Source organism: Bombus pyrosoma, linkage group LG1 (genome assembly GCF_014825855.1).
Source record: "Bombus pyrosoma isolate SC7728 linkage group LG1, ASM1482585v1, whole genome shotgun sequence".
NCBI lineage: Eukaryota > Metazoa > Arthropoda > Insecta > Hymenoptera > Apidae > Bombus > Bombus pyrosoma.
In genome coordinates, this window is record NC_057770.1 from 10,242,816 (window position 1) to 10,266,717 (window position 23,902).

The window sequence follows — 23,902 nt, forward strand, 5'->3', positions numbered from 1 at the left end:
CAGTCGATTTTCTCGAAAACAAAGCCTCAAACGAAAAATTTTTATTCTATATTTTCGACTTGTTTTTTCGCGTAGAATCACCCTCTTTCCGCTTGTACCACCAGTTACCAACCACCCTGTATAATGGTAAGGTATGTGCACACTTCTAACTTCAATTATAGGATTATAAAGCAGCATTTACGATTATTTTCTAAGGTGTGTTTATAATAATATTAATAGATTACCACTCAAACATATGGATGCAAACACAGTGCACCGTTAGATGCAATATTTGTTTTCTTTTATATTGATGTTCTAATAAAAATGTTTAATTGTTCAATGGGGCACTTTTTATTTCAGAGTATCTTCTATTTATCGGTTATATTCGAAATGCCCTAAGTGTCAATTTTCATACAATTTTTACAATCATAAGAAGTTCAAGGTCATATATGACCAACGTGACAGTCAAAGTGTTAATCACGTAGACTTTTAAATTACGATAACGTTGTGAGGCTGGTATAGCAATAGGTGGTAAAATGTCATTTTTGAAAAAATCTACCATTTAAGACGCTATTTCCACGAAGGTACATCGAATGTTCCTTATACTTTACCAGGAACTTTCTGAACGATCTGATACGGAATTGCAGTACGAGCAATAAAAGTCGTAATGCACTTATCATTTCAGTTTACATTCTTATCGGTGAAATAACGTTATTATTAATATCAGTTGTCTCGTAACGCATTCGCGTGCAAGCACACGCTTGATTCGTCAAGAGTGTGAAGAGATAATCGAAACAATTACACCGCGTTGTAAGGTGTGTCGTGTCCAGGGTGTCGTTGGTCCGCTGTTAACTCGCAATTAATGTAAAACAGCCGTATAGTCACGCTAAACGTGGCGTCTGCGTCCGCGAAAATGCTAGGTGCCTTTGATTTAAGACCGGTCTTCGTTAAAGACGTCTTTATACGCTTTCAGCGATTCCGCCTGTTCGCGTAAACGATATATTCACTTTACAACGCGTCGTTTAAGTTCCCTAACTAACTCTTTTTAACATTCGAGAAAGTACACGAACCTTGTTATCCCGTTTGGTTACACGCGTTTGCGTACTAAACGCGATAACGAGGGAGAAATTCCTAGACTTTACGTTCTATCTGAAATTAATACCACACGTTTCTTTAACGTTCCCTATTTCTTTCTCGCGGCTACAGTGTAAACTTCAGGAACGAGCGTTTCACGCTCCGTTTCCCTGTTACTCCATAAAATGCAAATGGGTACAGGGGCACTAAAACTACCGATCGGTAGTTCGGTTTTCGTATGCTAAGTCTTAAATGCAGCAGAACGTAAAATGGAGTTTTAGCATGTTCCTATCAGAATACGTCTTGGCAAAGAGACACGGATCTGCTGGCTTATTTTTCATAGAACGATGAAAATAAGCACGCTTACTGATTAAAAGTTTCAGTAAAATCATATAAAGATCGCAGCAAAGGATGCGTTGCTTTTTGTGCTCTGATTTTCATGTCACGTTCTGATTAAACTGCAGAATATTAATATATCGTAGTTGAAAATGAAGATGAGATCTGTCGAGTCAAAAGATATAAATCCTTTAAAAAATAGTTGATAAAGTGGTAAAATTTTATGAAAGCTAAATTCTTAAGACAAACAATAGTAATTGATACCGCGATAGTTTGATCATGATTTTTCTCAATAAGAATGTGTGCTACTTGATTGACGAATAAAAGATATGAACATAAATTAAACCTTCTCTCTGGTTTTGTTGGCAGGTCTGGGATAGGCTCGAGGAAGACGCCTTTGCGAGGATTCCCGGGTGCAACGAAGGAGGAAGTAGTGACAGATCGTGTCCCGCGTAGCAGTAGAAAGTAGAGTAGTAAGATGCTAGTCTTCCCGTGCAGCAGCGAGTCATCGACAAGGATGGGATCGATGCTGTCGCATCAACAGCAACTTCGCCTGCTCCTGTCGATCCTGGTGCTGTTGTCTCCCCGGCTGCCGGTCCGTTCGACGCCAGCCGACATAGTACAAAGGTTCCACGATCCAGAAGTGAAACGCATGAACCATCTGGTCGTGGACAAGAACACCGGTCGAGTTTACGTGGGCGCGGTGAATCGGTTGTATCAACTCTCGCCGGATTTAAGCCTCGTCGTGAAGGAAGTTACCGGTCCAAAAGGTGACTCGACCGCTTGTTCGATGATCGACTGTCCCCGTGAAACGCCAACGAGGCTAGTGGACAACGTGAACAAGGCGTTGGTGATCGACTACACGACCACCAGGTTAATCTCGTGCGGAAGTTTGTCCCAGGGCACCTGCAGGGTACGAAACCTTCACAATATCTCGGACGTGGTGCAAGAAGTGAAAGAGGCCGTGGTAGCCAACAACGCTACCGCGTCCACGGTAGCGTTTATCGCGCCCGGACCACCGAATCCACCCGTTTCGCAAGTGATGTACGTGGGTGTAACGTTCACCGGTAACTCGCCCTACCGATCGGAGGTTCCCGCGGTCAGCTCCAGATCATTGGACAAGGATAGAATGCTGAACATCGCGGAAGCTGCCGTCACCACCGGTACCAGGATGTACGTGAACTCGTTGTCGCGCGAGAGATATCCTATCAACTATGTGTACGGGTTCAGCAGCGGTGGCTTCAGCTATTTTATGACCACGCAGATGAAGAACACCGATACCGCGGTATTCATATCGAAGCTGGTTCGAGTCTGTCACGACGACGAGCATTACTACTCGTACACCGAGATACCGATCAACTGCACCAACGATGGCACGTATTATAATCTGGTGCAGGCCGCGTACGTCGGCAAGGCTGGCTCGGTTCTAGCCGGAGATTTAGGCATCACCGCTCAGGACGACGTGTTGTTCGCGGTTTTTTCGGAGAGCAACAGCACGCACAGCGACGTACCAAAGGAGCATTCCGCGCTCTGTGTCTACTCGTTGAAGGCCATAAGAAGGAAGTTCATGACCAATATACAGAAGTGCTTCAGCGGCGAGGGTCATCGGGGGCTGGAATACATCTCTCCGAGTCACAAGTGCATCTTAACGGTGAGCGATTCTCTCTGTACTTTTCTTTCACCGATCTCTTTTACGATCGACGTTACTCTCATCCGCCGACTTTTCAAATCGTATATATATAGGCGAAACGTGGGCTTAAGTGATTTTCTACGAACGAGGTTTCCGACGAATCGTAAAAATGTAATAGCGGAACACACGTGCTCGCCAAACGTTACGATAGCAAATGCCGCGAACGAAATGTCGGATAAGGCGCGAATATGACTTTTCGAGTGGACGTGTTTCTTTCGTTTAAAAAAATGTTTAACTGCTTACGACTGGGCAACTTGGTAGCGGAAAGAACGTAAGCTGCGTTGGTTTCAAGCAATAGAACTTTGTACGATGCTGATCTTTCCAGTGCTAAGATATCTGATAAGTCGTATAATTCTCCTCTTTCGATGCGGAATGTACGTATATGAAATTATTCAAAAATCAACGTTATTAGAAATATTCTCGAACATAATAAATTATATAATACGTGGAGCACGTGTTGTGACGTTTGAGTGACGAAATAACTTGCCTCTTCCGGTTGAGACATTAAAAATTGTATCTACCTACCAGCATTTTTCTTATTAGGAAAAATGGCTACGTCTATAAATCGTTCCTGTACATGTACAAATCAAAGAACATTTATAATAAATAGAAAGAAAGGAGGACCAAAGAAGGACCAAATAGAACACTTGCCTTTGTATCATTTTCTAGGCAACTTTCCAGCCGCTTATCTACGTTACGTTCCATTGACGTTTCGCTCTTTCTTTTCCTTTCATTTTTAGCAAAATTCCGTATAAATCACAACGTTCGAGTGGCATATTTTACTCGTAGCTTCGAATTGGTCGGTATAAATCGCGAGTCAAGAACAGACGATCCAAAGAGGGAGGGAAAGCGAATTCAATAATAAAAGCGAAATCATGGCGCGTCGTTGTAGATGCAGGATCAAAGTCAAGGCAGCCTAGTTAAAGTATACTCTGTGACAAAAATACAGCTCTCACTTGCTATCATTCAGTTCTTAATGATACGTTCATGATTGTCTAAATTCAGCGGATAATATATACGCATTGCCTTTAAATGAAGTTACGCATAAAGTTTCCAGGGTTTTACCGATCATCGATATCATTGAATTATTATTCCATTTTAGCTCCGCTATTCAGAGATCTCCAATTATTTCACACGAAACCCTATAACGATACCAATTTTTATTTTTCTCTCGCAGTTCGTATGCTAATTAAAATCTTCAAATTCATCCTCGAAATATAAAAATATCAAATAATTCTTTATGACGACAAACTTTTATTTACGTGTAAGAAAACCTGTTGCCAGCAGAATGTTTACAATTAGCAGCAAGCTGATGTAACATTAATAAAGTATCATAGTGATTAATGATGTAATAATAATATAATAATGTTAGTTAGTGTTATATATATAATATATAATAATGATGAGAGTTGCAAATTAACTATTTAGTTGTCTTAATTATAGTGCGTTATTGTATTTAGTTCACGTTAAACAACCATCGTTTCCTGTTTAACCAACATCTGTTTAATCCATTGCAAATAAATTATAGTAAGATCCTACAATTATTTATTCATTTATTATCAATATCGTATCAGACATATTAGACATTATTTATTATAAATGTTTCCGAGTGTAATAAATTATTTACTAATTAAAAGAACCTTTAGGAGATACAGGTACATGGCCTTGACTTGAATCTTTTCATGAACATGATTATCACTAAACCATGTTGCAGCTTCTACAGCTTGGATTCTTCGAATTATCTACCGAATCTTTTCCATTTAAATCTGTTCGATTGTTTTCGTGTTCGAAAGTTGCATTAATACATCCGCTAGCTTGACCAGAGATAAAAAAAAACATACTGATATTCGCTACTGGTAGTATATTACTACGTGAAACGTTGCAGTATAAAGATAATTGGACGCGGCTTTATTTCGAAAGCCTATATTAATAATTCGACGTGTAACGTGCAGTCGTGAAATCGGCTTCTGTGGCCTGCCTTTTAATTTATCAAAATAACTGGTAAAATTGGGCCGGCTGAATGATAGCGCATCTACAAAATTAAAACAAAGATCAATAATTAATTAACGGCTTATAAAGTCCTGTCCTCAACAGTTCCGTGCGATATTCAAATCTGTCCAACAAAATTACCGGTCGAAAAAGCGAAATATTCGGGCGTAAAAAATATTCTTTGCGTTTCCTACCTTTTATACATATGGTTGGTTTGAATCGAGATTGTTGCCGCTATTAATTTGCGTTCTAATTTCTCTTTCGTAGTCAATAGCCGCTCGAATCGTAACGCGAGCTCAATTTATCCAACAATACATTTTTCTTATTTTATCATTCTCTGCGCGTGCAGATTGGAATAACGAAAATGATTAAAATTATTTCGTTCTTTCAAAAGCTACTTTCCCTTAACTCTTTAGAAAAGTCGTTCTTTTATTAGTTATTAATAGCGAAAACATATTTTCCAAGGGTTTTTGTGCAGAATTGTATTGTATTAAGTTTGGAAGTATATCTGCAAAATGAATGGAAAGTGGGGTAAGAACTTGTTAAATATTTATTTATTTGTTAATGAAGTTTAGTCCTTGAAATGAGAGATCGGTGCAGTTCTGGTAGCGAACATTTCAAGAAAATTACATGAAACTACTCAATGTTTTTGGAGAGAAACAGATTCTCCTAACGGTAGACCCCTCGGTTTAATCGTCATAGAAATATTATGAATCTAATTTATTTAAGAAGCTACAAAAACGAACCTACAATGAATAAACGTAATACAGATAATTTTCTAAACATGTAACTGTACATTGTTTGGTACTCTGAATATCGATTTGATGATTTACTTCTTCTTTACTTTTGTGAAATATACGTAGCAAACTACAATTTTCTCCGCGCGTTACATGTTTTTCCATATCAATTTCTTTCGTATAACTTTGCTACTCTACTCGTCGACAATTTCAGTATCAATTACCGTCATCCACATGTTTCCTACAAGCAGCAAATCGTCCACATACCGTTTCTACTACACGTCAGAAGCTAGTATTTACACGCTGTTCGATAAAATTATAGAATTACGAAGCTAACATTAAGAACTTAACGCTATCAGTCGCTTGGCTATCTTTTTGTCCGCTAGTGGTATTACACGAATCGCGAGCATCAGCGGTAAATGGATTTTCCTCTTTGCGGGGCCCTGGCGGTCTTAGCTGGGGCTTCATGGTCGTACGATAACGGTCCCGGCCGTTTCGTCCATCGGTGTCGATTTGCATTCAAGCAACGTACGTTTGCTTTACTAGCAGTCGAGTAATCGGTAAACCGGGATCGGGCCTGTTATCGCGTGACAGCGCCGCATGGGGGCTTAAAGAACCCCTAAGGAAAGAAACACGAGAACAGGGCGCGTGCTTTCTTGCTCGATTTTACACGTGCACCCACGATCGGTTCGTGCGGCTACGTTACAATCCGACCTGAATGATCGTTTCTCATTTACATAGGGTCGGATATAAAGTAAAGTTTTGCACAGCGCCCTGGCTACATACCGTACACGTCGCGCCTTGTTGTTCAATTCGTACGTATCTTGTTGCAACACCGACGACCAGCTTAACGTGTTCAGCGCGCTACTACAGCACAGATTTAAATCGATTTCCAGGCGATCGTAGACCGATAGACTGGATTTTCTTGACGATTTTTAACACCAGATGCTATTTCCCGTTCTTTTTTTTCTCTCGTCTTCGTCGTTTTTGGTGATTCCATAACGTTGCTGGCTGGTAAACGTGGAATGGTTGCTGCAGCAAATATGTTACGTCAAGCAGATATTCTGAAAACGAGGTTCACACGGGTTCATTGGTTTTAGTTGCATGATTTTGTGCACTGGTTTTAGGTTTGAATAATTAAGCGGTAGGATATTAGCTTTTTATATATTTGCCGCGGTCAGTACATCAGCGAAGTTTGCGGCATTTGCTCCAAGCAGTGTTTCCTTAGCGCAATTTTACGTTAAAATTTAATTTGTACAGAACGTAACGATGAGTTTAATTCAGATGGTATAATGAAGATAAGAAAATATATAATATACGAGATGGAATAATAAAGTATTACAAACAGTGCGAGAAGAGAGAAATAAGAATGGCGATTACAGTTTAACACTGACTGCCATACCGAAATCACATGTTTCGCACAGGATGCCAGTGTTTTAACACAGTGCACCGTTAGATACGAGATTTTTTCTCATTTTTTTTTATTCACGTTCTAATAAAAATGTTGAATTGTTCAATGTGGCACTTTTTATTTCAAAGTATCTTCTATTTATCGGTTAGATTCAAAATGCCCTAACTGTCAATTTTCATTCAATTTTTACAATTGTAAGAAGTTCAAGCGCTCCGATCACCAATGACCACCAACGTGGCAGTCAAAGTGTTAAATTAAATGAAACAGAAATGTTTTTGTGTTTCTAACCCAACGAAAGTGAACAGTGATATCCGTTACAAAATGTCCACGTATTTTTACTAATCGTAGAAACGAAGTATCGAAAATTACGGAAGAACATTGTAATTTTGTGATTATACGAAGCTTCTAGATTAACACGTTAACATCCGCCGGCGTGAAATCACGTATTTTCATAAACTGTAACCAATTACAGTTTGTAAGATCACGTAATTTTATGAGACGGCAGGGAGATATAAAGAAAACTATAAAGGATCTTAAAACTTCTATTCCAACATCCTTGTTTTAATGGATAATAATATTCTTTTATATAGAAGAGCAAGTTTTTCAAGTATTATTAAGAAATTATCAGAACCGGCTAAAAGGTATTATGTAATAGCTTTAATAGCCAATAATTTTCTTACCAGGCACAGCCTCTCCTTGGAAAAATAAAAGAAAATTCGATTAAAAAGGGGAATAAACGAACGAGATTTAAAAGGCATGAAAAGCTTCAAGAAAATCTAACGAAAGACGATCGAATGGAATTACTCGATTATAATCTGTCGATCGAAAGATGATCTAATCTCTCACGTGGGAAGACGGAAGTCGATGATTTGTTAAATGGTTGCCAGGTAGAAAAAGTCTCGCAGAAGGCCGCGATTCGTCATCGGACGACGTAAATCAATTGGCCGTGTCTCCACGAGTTCCGCGCTCTCGTGTTTACGTAACAGGTGGTGATATCGGAAACCTCGAGGATGATACTGTGAAGAGCAAGGCAAAGAAATGATGCACTAAAGCGTCATGTGCTTCTTTCGCACGCTTCAGCTACGGACAATCGAAACGATCTTCCGCAACGCCTTCCGGAAATCGCGTCGTTCGTTCACTGTCTTTGCGGTGAATCCTCGACACGAATTCCAGATTTTCAGCAGCTTTCCTCTCGCCCTTTCTACGTGTAGAAACTTTTCTAGTGGTAATATCGAAGTGTAGTGATTTGGCGAATTAGATTCCGAATAGAAATTTCGACCATCGTTTGAAAACGATCTCTTGTGATTTTCTATGGTTACGCGTGTTCTGAATTTCTTTTGGTGTCGTTTTATTTTCACAAATTTCGATTCTTCGAAAAACTACAATTTTATATGCGTATAATTTTGTAATATTTTTTTTCTATTTTGAACATATATAACAACTCGCAGGAGATAAACTAAGCAAGTCGGCATTTTGTTAGTTTCTTAGTTTCATCAGAGAAGTAAAAGATTCCACGTTTCTCATAGCTAAGGAACAAACTATTGGGTTGGCAACTAAATGATTGCGGATTTTGTCAATACCACCTAATGACAAAATCAGCAATCACTTAGTTGCCAACCCAATGGAAGAAACCCTAAAGATAAAGCAGTGAACATTCTCGATGATTATAATTTTCTTGTTAATACGGAAATTGCCGTATGCAATGTGAAAATTACATACTGCACTGTGTCACGCACCACTGTCTAGCATGAGGCTAGCTAAAGCATCACAAGCTAGTTGGCGTCATGTCCTAGTTAACGTGTTCAAATGTTTAACACTGTTATATTAAACTTTTGTAATATCGTGGACAGATTGCCTAAGAAATATCGGATGAACTATAAACAATGTTGGGAGAAGGCCTAAGTGCCGATAGGCCAAAAGGGTCGGGAAACTTGAATGGGCCAAACGGCCCATCAATGTGTCGTCGGTCCTTCAGTCGAATAGTTACGCGGAAGAAGGCGTACGTGATCATGATCCCGGATGGTTAGGGAACACGTACATGATGAGGGTATGAGAAAAGACAAAGGGATGATGCTTAAGGGAGAAAGACGAATTAATCGGCAGTCGTTAACTAAGAGTCGAGTTGTGAGGAGTGGAGAGTTGAGTTGCCGAGTTGTTACGAGTTGTAAACTATTAGTTGTGAGTTGTGAATTATCCATTTAGTTGTCTTAGTTGTAGCACATTACTGTATTTAGTTTAAGGTGTTCGTGGATGAAGGTGCCCACAAGAAACTACACTCAGAACGTTTAACAATAACAATTAATTTATTAACATTTAACAAAATAACAGTCAACAGAATAACAATTAACAATTAACAGCGAATGTCGATTAACGAGTAACAAGTAACAGGTAACAACCAACGGGTTTGTTTCGCACTGACACGGGAGACGTTTCGTACTTCGCAGAGTGGAACGGAATGAATCTTTTGTCCCAGAACAAACGGATTTTTCCCTTAGTTGCCCATCGATATTCTCATTACCACGCGTTTATTAGATGTGCCGTGGCGGTTGCCGCATATGTGTTCTTCCGAGGATTCGGCGGAAGAAGCATAGGGATATCGATGGTACATTGGGCATGTCGATGTTGCGCTTTGATGGCGTAGCGCTTTGTATCGCGAATCCGACGGAAAGTTCCGTGGCGGGTGCCGCCACAAGTTCCCATTAAATAACCATCGTTTCCTGTTTAATCCATTGTAAATAGATTCATGTATCAATAAACTTATCATACAGGATAGGAATAATTGGAAAGCCTAATTTCTAATATTTCTGAATAAATAAATTGTATATTTTGTTACCAGAACACTGTGTCGTCGTGGAATTCGAACCACAATCTACACCGCCAGTATCACTCGATTATTACAGTGCAACGAATTAACGTAATATTGGGTTGGCAACTAAGTGATTGCGGATTTTGTGATTAGGTGGTAATGTCATTAGGTGGTTTTGTCATTATCACCTAATCACAAAATCCGCAATCACTTAGTTGCCAACCCAATAATTCGGAGGTCACGCCAAGATTTGACACAAGCTTCTCTTCATACAGCCTCTATACAGAGCATATACTCTCTTTACAGACCGCAATTATCTAAAACTATTTTACAAACTATTACACGCTACTCGTGCCTTTATCTTCCTTAACTCCGTCACCACGGTGAGAAAAAAGGGGTTTCATTTCAAAAATAGATTCGCATGAATATGGATCGATGAGTTTTTCCAGCACGAGGCGCGACAGACACGCAAGTGGTCTCGCGTCATAAGGCGTAATGTCAAAGGTTCCCACGAATGAGTCATAATAAAACGTTTGCATGGTTTATTACCTCGAAAACTAAAAGGGGGGAAGGGGTGGATGACGAGAGGAAGTGGTTCTCTTCAGTGAAATTAACTACGGGTTTGCTACTGAATTTTCAGTTACGCCCAACTACTCGGCAAAGCTGGCCGTATAGTGGAAAAGCGTCGAAACGATATTCAGAACTGCGATGATGGAGGGAGAAGAGATTTATTCAAATTTTCGTGACTACACGTTACGTTGCACGATCCATCCCTTCTCTCCTTCTTCCCTTTCAGACGTCCTTTCCCTTCTTTCTTCTCTTTTGTTTCATTCGTTGCTTCCTATAGTCTCTTGTTTCTTTAATCCTCTTTTTCTTTCCCCCCTTTTTTTTATTTTTCTAGTTTTTTTTCTTGTTCGTTCCCCTCTTACGAAATACGGTAAGAAAGTATACGGTGTGGAACACAAAGGATCTGTTCAGGTACGTAGAGCGAGAAAAAGGCAGAACCTGCTACGGGAAAGTTGTAGAGAAGAGTCAGCTGCCGGAGATAAGGACGACCATAAAGGAGATAAAGATTGTTTGTTTGGCCTGGTCGACAACTGGGCTGCCGTGGGACAGTGCCGTCTTTTTCTTCACCTTTTTCTTCTGTTACGTTCCTTCTGGTCAACCCATGGATCGCTCCGTTTTCTGTACGTAGTTTCTGTTTTCTCCCCAGGAAACGATTCTTTGTTCTTTGAGGCTGGGATTAATCATTTCGTATTTTCCCCACGATTTCTCGTAGAATCTTGTTTCAGGTTTTGTTGAGAAGGATTTTTGAGCGTCTCGTGTATTTAGAATTACGAAACTTTTTATAATAGTTCAATCATCCCTTGTGCATCTACCACGTACAGTAAGTGATGCAGGGAGGAGTAGAATGCAAAAGGAAAGAATTTTAACGTAGTAATTTAAAAATAATATCAAAGAAGTAATTGGAAGAATAAAAAGAACACGAGGTTATCAAAGAGGGTATTCTAGCAGAAAAAAGGCAACAACGCAAAGAGACCACAATGGCATTGAAAAAGAACGATACGGTGTTATCGCGGAAGAATTTCAAGAGTAAAAGGAAAGAAAAGAAAATGGGATAAGCACGCTGAAAAGAATAATAAAATAAAGTGAAATGAAATAAAATGAAGATTGTAATAATAAAAGAAATAACCGAAGGAATTTGAAAGACGTGTCTATCATCAGTGGAAACAGCCATAAATAGATAGCTACTAATTTTGTTACAATAATATGGAAATTTAATACGCAAACGATTGTACGTGATCGGGAACATATCGAGTTGAGTCACTTTGAACTATTCTGTAAGAGAATTCCATAGACAAGTAAAAGCACGTGTTCCTGTTAGAAAGGAAATTAACGATACGCTACGTTATCTAGTCAACTCGATAAGAAATTATCTCTTATACAGCGCTAGCCTTTGTGGTCATAAAAGATAAGAAATTTTGCCTCATTATGGTATCAGGTTCTGACTTAATAGCAACTTAAACTCGTATTTACGATTTCTTTCGCTATCAAATCCATTTCTCAAATCATCCAAAAAGGTTATTCTTGCTGATAAAAGCGGCAAGATTCTTAGGTTTCTCTCTTCGTTGTTCCTTTTCGAAGCCGGTTTTAATCATTACGTATATATTCTGTTGCGATCTTTTCGTTGAATTTTATTTAGCTGAATTTTACTTTTATGCAGACCGAGTATCTTTCTCAACCATCTTATGTCATTATGATCTGAGAATTTTTATATCATTTTAACGTTCATGAAACTTTCATGTATGTACCACTTTATATCGATGGAACAGCTATTGCAATGATTTTATTAAGAGATTAGAGAATTAGAATTTATTAATATTAATAAGAAATTTCTTCCTGTACAAAAGTACGATATATATGGAACATAATCTGTGGTGGATATTTCATTGCGATTTCCTTGTTAAACGTGTTAATATGACGAATTAATGATATGTTTCACGCGTTCGTGTAACCATTGTTCACGACTGATGGATTAGATAAGATTTAACAGAGGATAGATGATTTTTTCGTCCGCCGCACCTCATTGATCCTTGGTGAACCATAAAAAAGGCCATCAAGCGGCGTGAAAAAGGTGGTCTGTCGATTAGCTCCAATTAAGACCGTCCGTGTCGACGAGTTTCGTGATCCCGCTTGATCGGCTTACAAAAAAGAAAGCTGTATCGTCAAGCATACCGAGTCAAACCAGCTTAAACTTTGTTTTTTAACACTTCGACCAAGGTGCCATTAAATTAATTACATTTTTATCCGTCTACACGGATAAAAGACAAAGTGTCTTTGACTTTGTACGTTTATAAACCACAGCTTGGTGTTTGAAATACCCCGAACGTAATTCAGCGGAAGGAAGATCGATCGGAGATTGAAAAGTCGAAAATCGATCGATCGTTGCTCTACCTGGCAAGGAGGCGATCTTTATTTCGTGTAATTGAGAAGCTCGCATAAATGTTGCGCGAATTCCTAAAAGATTCTTCACTTAATCGTTTTGTAAAATATAATTTCTAAGAATTGGAAACAGTTGTGACATCGATAGCATGTTTTAAAGCGGCTAATCTTTGTCGTGTTTCGACAATTCTTACAAGAAACTGAAACTTCTGTTTTCATTACAACTCCTATATCACTATACATCTCTGTATGATTGTAAATTATAAAACATAATTGCGGAACGATTCTATTGTGGCGGCACTCGACCATAGAACTTCCCAAGGGCTTCGCGACGCAAAGCGCTATACCTTCAAAGCTTAAGCTCGACGTGCCTAATTTACCACCGATATCCCTACGGTTCTTTCGCCGAATATTCGGAATAATACGTACGCGGATATAAACCGTCGCGGGCATCTAATAAACGCGTGCATAGTGGGAATATCGAGGGGCAACAAAGAAAAGAATCCGTTTGGTATGGAACCAAAGATTCATTCTGCCCCGAGCTGCGAAGTGCGAAAGGTTAAGCGTCATAGCGAAGCAAACACAATTAGAGATACGTGATTATTGACTCTTGATAGTTAATCGTTAATTGTTGTTGATAATTAATCGTTAATTGTTGTTAATTGTTGACTGTTGATTGTTTATAGTTTAATAAACCTTTTTGTTGAACATCAAGAGTATTTCTTGTGGGCACCTTCATCAACTTACCACCTCACTATAATTTCATTAATCGTGCGATATCGATGCACGAATTTTGCAATAACTAAAATTTTATGTTTCGCTAGGAACAGTTTATTACATTGGGTTGGCAACTAAATGATTGCGGATTTTGTCAAGACTACCTATTGACAAAATCCGCAACCACTTAGTTGCCAACGCAATATATCTCGCACTATACAGCTGATTAATGATAACGAATTATAATATATTTGTTACTTCCAGTTCTCGAACTATATTATTCCTTATTAATTGTTATATAAAGAGTTGTTTATTATGCAAATTCACGCCGTATTTTACAGAAGAATCCATTTTGCTCCAATACTTGGTCGCTGTGTATTATACTACTCCTTTTGGAAAGCTTCTCAACCTCTTTCTTCTCCTTTTTCCCACTAAAAGCGCCTGAATTCGAAGAAGGTGAATCAAATGGATCGAAAGTTGTTTTTCCCAAGTTTAGAATCGTCACGTTTTAGCCGTGCTCGTTCACTTGCTAAATAGAGGGAGACATGTTCGCCGTAGGCTCTTTTCGTATTCGAACGATCCGTCATGTTCGATTCGTAGAATGCTGGAAGACACACGGGAAACGATCTTCTTCGTTCGTTAGCGAACGCATCTTGCAGCGGGGTTTTTCTTTCATTAATTATCGTTACGCTGCGTTTCTTCAGACTTCCTCTCGTCCACTTCATAGGGGATGCTCGGCCGGTAGTTGAAAGAAGCTAGTTCGTTAACACGCGTGACTGACATTCCAACGGAATATTACTAAGAGATTACACCGGAAGGTTAGAAATATTCTAATAGAGTACAAGTATCAGCAGTGGATTGCGTTTCAAGCTTTATTAGGTCATTCTGAAAATTTCCGCGGTTTTTGCCGCGTCTCCAATACCATCCAAATGTAACGTACGTATTTCAAGTACTATAGAAACATGATCGTATATGCATTCGTAAATATCCGGACGCTTGAATTAATTGACGATAATCGTCGTACGTAGGCAAAGATCTTCGTCTGAACGAGTTCCTATTTCAATGAATTCTTATAGAAATAAATTCCTATTCGATTGCGTGTGTACTCGCTACTTGCAAATAGAATCTAATTCCTCGCAGCTTGCATGTTATTACCGTTACTGGTACAAAATTGTACCCGCGAGTAACCGATTGCAGAGGCGAGAAGGAAGTAGAAAACAGGATTACGCGAAGGAATAAATTTCTCGTAGAAAAAGAATATCAGCATCGTTAATAGATAGAAACAGCTGGATAAAGACACGTAACAAAAATATGTGAACTGTAATCAGTCTTTAATTAACGCTAATAAATCGTCGCCTTTTAACCTCCTCCTTCCCTCATTTTAATACGCACTAGATTACCTGGTCCATCGTAAACAATCGGTTGCCAAGCACCGTACATTCCCCGCTTCAAGTATATAACCTTCCATTGCAAGCATTCAAACATTTTACGTACCTTCTTATCCTATCGATATTCTGACGAAACCCTGGCAGGGGAAGCATAAGGACGCCAAGCAACCCCTAGTATCCGCGAGCACTTGTCCAGAACGTAACTATAATGAAAACATTACTCCGCAAATACCTATCGTAAAGGGGAGACGTGCTTGTACGTGGGCTCGAGCTTTCTGGAGAGTATAGCGAGGATAGTTGAAGCACGTCGCCCATACTATATATATATATATACACACACACTATACATATATAGAGAGAAGGAGGAGACGAGATTGCATTTTTATACAAGTCTGCGTGGAATACATCGGACCGTGCACCGATTACGAGTCCCACAGCTATTCTTTTTATCGACAGATTTGCAGTTTCGTTCTTTGAGCCGGACTATCGGTCCTCGCGCGACTCGCACCGCCTCGAAAAAGCTATACTAGTGTCACACACTCAAGAAGGTCACACGCTCAGAAGGAGTAATAGGATAGGCTAAACATCCTGTATGCCACAGCTATCTAAACAATAACCAAATAATAACGGAATAGTCGTCTCACACATACACCCGACGAAACCCCTCCAGAGGAACGAAAACCTCAGTATAAAAACCATTCCAAATTAGCGCTCACGATCATTCTGTTGTAATACTTTGAACCGTCACTCTGTTGCACTTGCATAATAAATTTTATTAACATGTACATTATTATTAAATTTTTAAATAAATATTTAATTCTAAATAAATAAATTATTAAATTCTATTACCATATACAAAGTTCAATTTCTTCATCTTATTTGTGAAACATTCAAACTGCGACGCGAGGAGATCACCGGCGATCTATCATTTTCGTGATTTCTTGTGTCTCCTACGTGACACTAGCGCGGAGAGGGCGATGTGGGAGTTGCTGGAGATCGTGGCTCTGTAACCTGTGTCGTTGACATGTGCAAAAAGTGCAGGACAATGGAGCTGTAGTTAAGCCGAAAAACTGAACGACCAGCGCCGTTGGAGAAAGGGCTGGAAAACGGCGTGGAGGTTCGCAAGCCAAGAGGGTCGGCTGCACGCGCGTGTTGATGGGTACGCGTCTCTGTAGCTGGAATTCAATTTTTTTCATGACAAAAGAATCGCGGAAACGACTAGGACGGGGCTGTACACTGCGGAAGTAAGGGGGTGATGGTGGGTGGAGCGGAGTTTCGCGACGGTGAGGGGATCGGTGCGTCACGTTCAAGGAAAATCCCATTCGTGCAAATTGGATGGTCACCGGTTCGACTGGAGAGAACCTTGCAATTAAAAAGTTTCGAACCGCAGGGAAAACAGCTTGCGACCTCCTCCCACGTGACGGAGATTGCGCGAAATATTTCTGCTGCCGCTTTTATTTCTGTGCGTTGCGTATTTAGTTGTTTTCTGGCTGCTGGGTTGTTTGTTAGGGCAGGTTCGACGAAGTAACACATGCACCTGAGATGTAACTTTGTACGCGTATTTATGCGTGCGTATGTAAATGGAAAATTTACATACGTACGTGTAAATGTGCACGTATGTAAATTTCTTATTTACATACGTACGTCTAAGTGTCTACCTACTTTGGTTTTAGTGGCTTAGTGGATGATGTTTCAGATATGGACAGAATGATTATAAAAAGAGAAATACGATGAAAAAATTCCTTCCGCGATTATTTTCTTCCGAAGTTTACTATGTTAAGACATTGTTGTTCGGTCACGAGTTAACTGGTGTTTTCATGGCCAAACGTGCCGACCGGCCACGAGTACACTCATGATGCGCTTTTTTTTCGCATCAGCGTCGTTTTCTCAGTGCGCTGTTGGAGATCATACAGTGCAATTGTTGGTCAGCATAGTGCACAGAGTATGTTCTTCAAAAGGAAAACGCAGCAAAACTAGATATATTTGCAAAAGCTGTTGTGTACACGTAGGTGATTGTTACACTGTTTATCATACGAAAAAGAAATATTAGAAGTTGAATAATAAATAAAATTTATTAAAGTTTATTTATATTGTTTTACTTCCACATCCAATTACGAAATAATAGCCGGTGACATGAGATAAATTTTCAGTAAAATTGCCGGTCAACAATGTGTTAAGTAATCTTGTTCTTTCCCTTTCGCGTTTTTATTTCGGAAGCATACAAATCATATCTTAAACGTTACTATCATCAAAAATAGCGAAGTTACGTATGTTTCTATGTTTTCGCAGGACACGATAAATATCTTACAATTTTCTAACTAGGTCGCCAAACTAAAACCGTATCTCTATTGTTACATACACAGAGCGAAATCCGATATGCAAAAGTGTTTATCGATATTCAAGTTCAGATCCAGTCTGGTCGAAAATTAAATTTATCATCCGTATACTGGCGCCAGTGCAAGTCACCTTCGGTCCTATAAAATTCGCTCGACCGAGCGCAACATTAATCACGCTTTTCCGGTATCGCTTATAGCGAGTTTTGAAACTATCCTTTTTCCCCCTGTCTCGACTGTCGAGTTTCCTCTAATCGTTGAAAATTTAGAACACCGCCGCTTCTGTTTCTCGTTTGCCCGGCTTCTGTCTTTCGTTTTCCTTTTTGCTTGCCTCGTTTCCCTGCCGTACAGTAGAATCGAGGGAACCGCTGTCGATGATCGAGTTTAATCAGCGACAGGATTTACAAGAAGGAAAAATCGCATTACGAGGTCGGGCGTGAAACGTGATTAAGGCCCGATTGAAATTCGATATCCGAGTTTTTCTTGTTCCTTTGTAATTTATGGAGATTAAGCCCGCGATAGCGGGGCGACCGCGTAATCATCAGCCCGGGAACGGGGCCGAGTCACGCGGCGTGGAAAATGATTTTTCGGAATCGTGAAGGGTGGAATCCCACTCCCGATCCGCTTCCTTCCTTCTCGATTTTTCTACCTTCGTCGATCTGTTCATTATCCATTTCGCCATCCTTGTGAACTATCATCCTGAAAATCGAAGGAACGTTTTAGTTGCCACGAGTCGATTGAAAATATTCATTTTGAAGAGAAATATAAAAATATCGTGGATAAAAGTATGGGAAAGTATATACAATCTTCAATAGTTGAACATTTCCATGAATCCATAATTTGTGTACTATCGATCCCAGTATTTCTCAATTTCGCCTCCAAATTCTATCAAACTCAATGTATGCGCGCCCAAAAAAATACATAGCAGTTTGTAAAGTATGTTCATTTTATGCACTGTTGAATAAAAAATTCCTACACTCTGTTGAAAACAATTAGAGGATTACCAGTATGAATGGTTCCATTCCATTTATTTGGTGATATTGTGATAAAGATTGACTATAACGAGACAGTAATAAAAAATCAAAGTGACATGGAAAACGATTTTCTACACTAATATATGTATGTGCTCGTGAAATATTCATGCTCATATGTATCTAAACATAATTTTCAGAAAGGCAGAAAATATTGGTAGATAACGTTTAGACAAGAAACCAAGCCCATTAATCGGAAAAGACAAATTATCTCATGGCATAAATTTCCAGCCTTGTGTATGTAATAATTTCTTTACTTAAAAGTCCTGTATCCTTTACGCGTCGTTTCATTTCTATTAAAAATAAATGAACTTGCTAAGTAAATGTCTCGAGTACGAAAACCAAGCAAACCAACTCAATATTTCCTTATGAACTTCTAATTGCATGATCGCGGTCAGAAGTGCCTGGTCAACAAACGTTCCACTTAACAGCGTTAGAAACAACCGTATCCTGTTATTTTTCACTCGTACTACGTACACGAACGAACGCCTCAGTGAATTTCCTCGTTTACCAAACCTCGTGTTTTTCCTCGTCAATCATCGTCCCTGTATCCGATCTCACGCGACCAGCCCGTTATAAATAACGATGATCCAGTCGATTCCTAGCACAATAACTGTACGATAGAACAGTGTGCGAGCGGCAATCCTGATGAGAAAAAAGACAACGACAAGAGACCGATGTAATTGCAACGTGTGTTGCGTATTCGCCGTAGGCGACAATGACGAAAAGAATCGCAGAACCGGAGCGTAGAATTAAATAAGCTTGCTCGTTTACGGCAGAAACATTATAAAACGGTGCGTCGCTATTTTTCCTTTCCTTCTTCTTTTTCTTTTCTTTTCTTTTCTTTTTTTTTTTGTTGCTACATTGCTTCAATATCGTGCCGACGGGCTGAGGCAATTCGCTCGTTAGACACGGTCGCGTCGTTAAAAATGCTTGTAATCTTGCTTTTTAGATGGGAGCAAGGCCGATTAATTGCACGTCAGAAAGATCGATCTATTGCCCCGCGACAAAGATTCTGAGAAGATTAAAATTCTTTGAACCGCGACGACAGCCAATAAAAGATAGCCAGGTTTCGCGGAATTTATTTAAAACTTTGAATAACCAGAAAAGTTGTCTATTATTGTTTCACCAGCATCGATCCTAAATCACCGTGACTAGCTTCATGCTATCAATTGGTTGAGTCATTTTGGTCTTTCGTCCGACGAAGTTTCGCTTTATTCTTAGATAGTTTGATCCGGTTCTGGCCTATGTTCGATGAACAGGATGAATTTTATTTTCACGCGGATCGCGTTGTCGTATGTCGGTCAATTCTCCTACGAATTGTTTGAAACGTTTATCGAAGAAGATTTTTAAACTCTTATTACACTTCGCATATTTTGCATACTATGTATTTCCACTTTTTGCCATTTTAATTATCATTTTACATCTATCACTTTCAAATTCTCCATAAAAGTCCGTAAAAGTCCAGTTGCTTCACTAAATATCAATAGATTTCTTCATATTTTTTGTTGACTTTTAATATTACTGTTACGTATACGTAACAATTTAATTAATTTGTTTATTAATTTATTTATTAATATTTGGACTATTCGCAGTTAACTCTACTTCTCATTTTTTTAATTTTGGCGCCAAAGCACTTGCTATAATTTCATCAGTTTTCTCCACTTTTTGTTTCGTAAAGCCAACCAATTTGCCAAGTAAACGTCTCATTAATACGATCTTTATCTCATAACAAAAAAGCTATGCAATATCCTCGTTAATTAAATACCGTCTCGTACGAGATAATAACCTAGATAACATATCGCACAGTGTATCATTTGAATAAGGATTCGGGACAAAGATAAAAAAAAATGCATTTAATGAGCAGATTTCCCGACACTTGATATCAGTGGATCTAGCGTGACTAAAAATCTCCAAAAGCTAGCTTTCTAAAGAAAGAAATAAACTTGGAAATTTAAATGATACATATCTATGCTCAAGTTCTTCATATTTAAGGTGCAACAAATGCTATATAACAAGACTGAACAAACAGAAATACATAATGAACGAGCGTGCTAATTTTCAGGTTTCGACGTTTTCAGATATTTTTGCTTGAGATTTTCAGATAGGAATTACATTTAAATGCACCGTCAATTTTTACTAATCATTTACATTTATATTACTCGCTTATGGACTGATATCGTCGGACGATAAGGTCCAGCAATGAATGCAACGATTATCTCGATTTTTGTCAACTGCCTGCATCACTGTGCATCGTCTCGTTATCTCCAACACCACAACCTTCGTTATCTAGCAGATCAAAGTCGATGTACGACGAAGGTATGAAAACCAGTATCACTTGGTCAATGTATCTACCTTTCCTATACCTTTCTGTTTCTCTTCACGAAATCACTGGATCGTGCCTTACACGGCGGTTTCCCGTTCTCCTCTGACGTCAGTGGCAACGTGTCAGGCCACGTATTCCGATAAAAAAAGGTTTCTCCAAGAGCGAGTTTTCGAGAGACGACAGAATAAGGTCGCGTTGGTAGATCGGCCGATAGAGGCTGGAATTATGCAAGTGCATCGGCGCATTAGCCGAGGTGAACCTTTGAAAACGCGAGCATCGACGGCTTGCGGTTCGCGTTATTTCACGTTGGTCGCATTCCATGCGGGCCCCGTGCCGGGTTATTGTCTCACGGTGTCAAGGGAGAATGCACGTCGAGAAATTGCATCGGTGAAAAGGGCGACGCGGCGGTTCCACATCTGCGTACCTTCAGCTATTTCTTTTTCCCCTTTTGCTCTCTCTTTCTCTCTCTCTTTCTCTCTTTCCCTCTCCCTGTCTTGGTTTCTCTCGTTTTATTTCGTTTAAGTTGGTTCGACGTACCGGTTGGGTTTTGTCTTGTAATCGCGACTGCGTCGAAAAGAATGGCGAATGTTGCGCGTATTGGAAAAAGCGCGAGCGTTGGAGCTGTTGCAGTTTGAATTAAGACGATTCGTGAAATTTTGCGTTCCTCGAGTTATCGGCTTTTAGCTGTAAAATATGTGAGTGTAGGCTATGTTTATCGGCTTGAACTGTAATATATGGATTCGCGAGATGGTGGCATATGTCAGGAGCAGATCTACCTAAAATATTAAACCTAGTTATTCGATGATTCTGAAGGTATAGTAAAACTTCATTTATCTTATGAGTTTATCATATGTCAGCATCACAGCTGTGTGATAAGAATTTTCTTCGCTATGAGAAATCTTAGGACGATTATTTATAGATTATTTCATTCGTATGTAAGTTCAAGTAAAAATCAGTTTAAGAAACATCTCATCTGAAAATGTAAAGGTCTTAATCTTTGCAAGTTAATTCACTTCAAACGAAGAAGAGCGCAAAGGATGTGGCAAAAGATTTAACTAATTGCTGCGAGGTCTCGAGGTTATTCGTAGCTTCGCTTCCAAAAAGTTATTCCTTGTCAGCAGTTTCGAAGATAACCTTCGAAAAGTTATACGCTGACGAGCGAGGTAATTTTTGCATCGAAGCAATATCTGACGAAACTGTCTTCCGTGTTAATGTTCGTCGCGTTAATACCGGCCTCGTGACTTCACGTTTCATCGTCCTCGAGTCGTCGAGTTTCATCTGAAAATGAGGTGGCGCGGTGATTTGACGGATGACACATCCGGTTTCATCGATTCCGCTGGCGAACTCTTCGTTAGCGATGATATCACGCAAACCTGAAAGAAAGCGAAATCCGCGAAAGGAAGCGGAAGAAGCCGAGAAAGAAGGGAGGAGAAGATGGATGAAGCGTGGAATTATATTCCACGAAATACAGCTGTACTAATGAGGTACACTAATTAAAAAGTTCTCGACTTTCTACAGGCTTCTCAAAGAAAAAGAGCACGCCTCAGCTGTGATGTGGAACTCTGGAAATTTTCCGGTTTTTTTTTTTTAATTTTTACTTTATTTTATTTTATTTCTTTTTTTAAGTAAATTTCAATGGTTATACTGCAAACTGGTGTTTCTGACGTATAGAATATCCAGTTAAATATGGGCAATATTTAAGCGACTGATTCGATATTTCAAAACAACGAAAGAAGTTTATATAAACGTACGTTTTATTCGATCACGTTTATCAGAAACAGTGATTTCGTCTTTCGTTATTTTCTATCTGATTAACTTCTTGACACTTTCGAAATTTGAATGTATTTCAAATTTGAACGCATGCCTGGAAACACTTTGTCGTTAGATACCATCCAACATTAATAAGATAGTAGTCCTTTAACACTTAACCAACCCCATGCGCCACAGCGAGCTATACGTTTCCACCATGCATTTTTCCAAGTGTGGAGGACTGATATTCTCTACTTAAAAAACAAAGAATTCTAAAAATTATTTAAATGATTAATTATATTTTGAAGTTATGATTTTATTTAACGATTTCACATATTGTTTGTACAAAACACCAAATTAAAAGTATATATTAAAAGTATAAAGAAATATAGGTAAAATTAAAAACATCAAAGATGACTAAAGATACATAACACGATTTGAAGGTGAAATTAAAAATTCATAATAATATTTTAATATCTTTTTACGATGTGGTATCGTTCGATTATAACTTTATTTAGTCATAACTGATAGTGTAACTATTTAATTAATTTTAACACCAATAAACTGCTGTATTTTATCATATACTGTACTTTATAAAAGCAAAAAAACTACTTTATACAAGCAATTAATTGGAAACAATTCCAGATAAACAATAACTGATAATAACACACAAAAAAATGCATTGCAGAAGTAAAAAAGGGAGATTTCCCCGTTCGGTCACGTAGCGATGTTCTTCACAGAGGGGACATCTCCCTGTTCGTTTGGCTAAGTGTCAATATTCCTGGAATTTGTTGAAATCCTTGCTCAATTTTTCATCAGAGTATCTCGATATTGTTGATATGGATACATAATGAATTTAAACATATTCCAGTTCTCTAAAACACACATGACTCGAATCAAATCCTGCAAATACAAAGTAGGATCAGTAAATGTCTACTCGAGGAGCTAAAAGTATTCGTAGAACAGTAGCACGACTAAGGGTGTTTGTTACTCGCATTACTATTGGATTCGACTGTATGGAAAGGCGTGACGAAGACGCGATAATGACGAACTCGCGCGAGTGTACGTGGCGTGGCAGGTGGTGACAAAGCGTAATAAAAGACGGAAGTAGGAAGAAACACAGAAGGAAGAGGCGTGCAACCGAGTTTGCTTGAAAGCGAGCCAAAAGCCGTTTTATACCGGTGTCGTCCACGAGGCGGAGTCAAAAGGAGAGAGGAAGGAAGGTTGCTGGCCCCGTTATGCTCAATTTCAAAAGTTCTGTACTTGCTGGGGGGCGAACGTTTCCACTTCTGAAAGCTCGTAGAGTTTCTTTCATTGGTAAAGGAATTTAACGAAAAAAGAAAAAGTAGAATAGAGAAACAAAGACAATATTAAGAAAGGAGGAGGGAAAGAA

The 23,902-nt window shown here is 39.0% G+C and overlaps 1 protein-coding gene across 7 annotated transcripts in view; it reads left to right on the forward strand.

The window, feature by feature from the left end:
• LOC122570691 (plexin-A4) overlaps positions 1 to 23,902 on the forward strand; it is a 430,296-nt gene that overhangs the window by 114,981 nt on the left and 291,413 nt on the right. For all 7 annotated transcript variants that reach the window (XM_043733398.1, XM_043733405.1, XM_043733388.1 and 4 more), the window contains one exon: positions 1,759 to 3,040. In XM_043733398.1, the coding sequence (XP_043589333.1) occupies positions 1,868 to 3,040 (1,173 nt within the window). In that variant the 5' untranslated portion in view covers positions 1,759 to 1,867. The remainder of the gene's footprint in view (positions 1 to 1,758; positions 3,041 to 23,902) is intronic.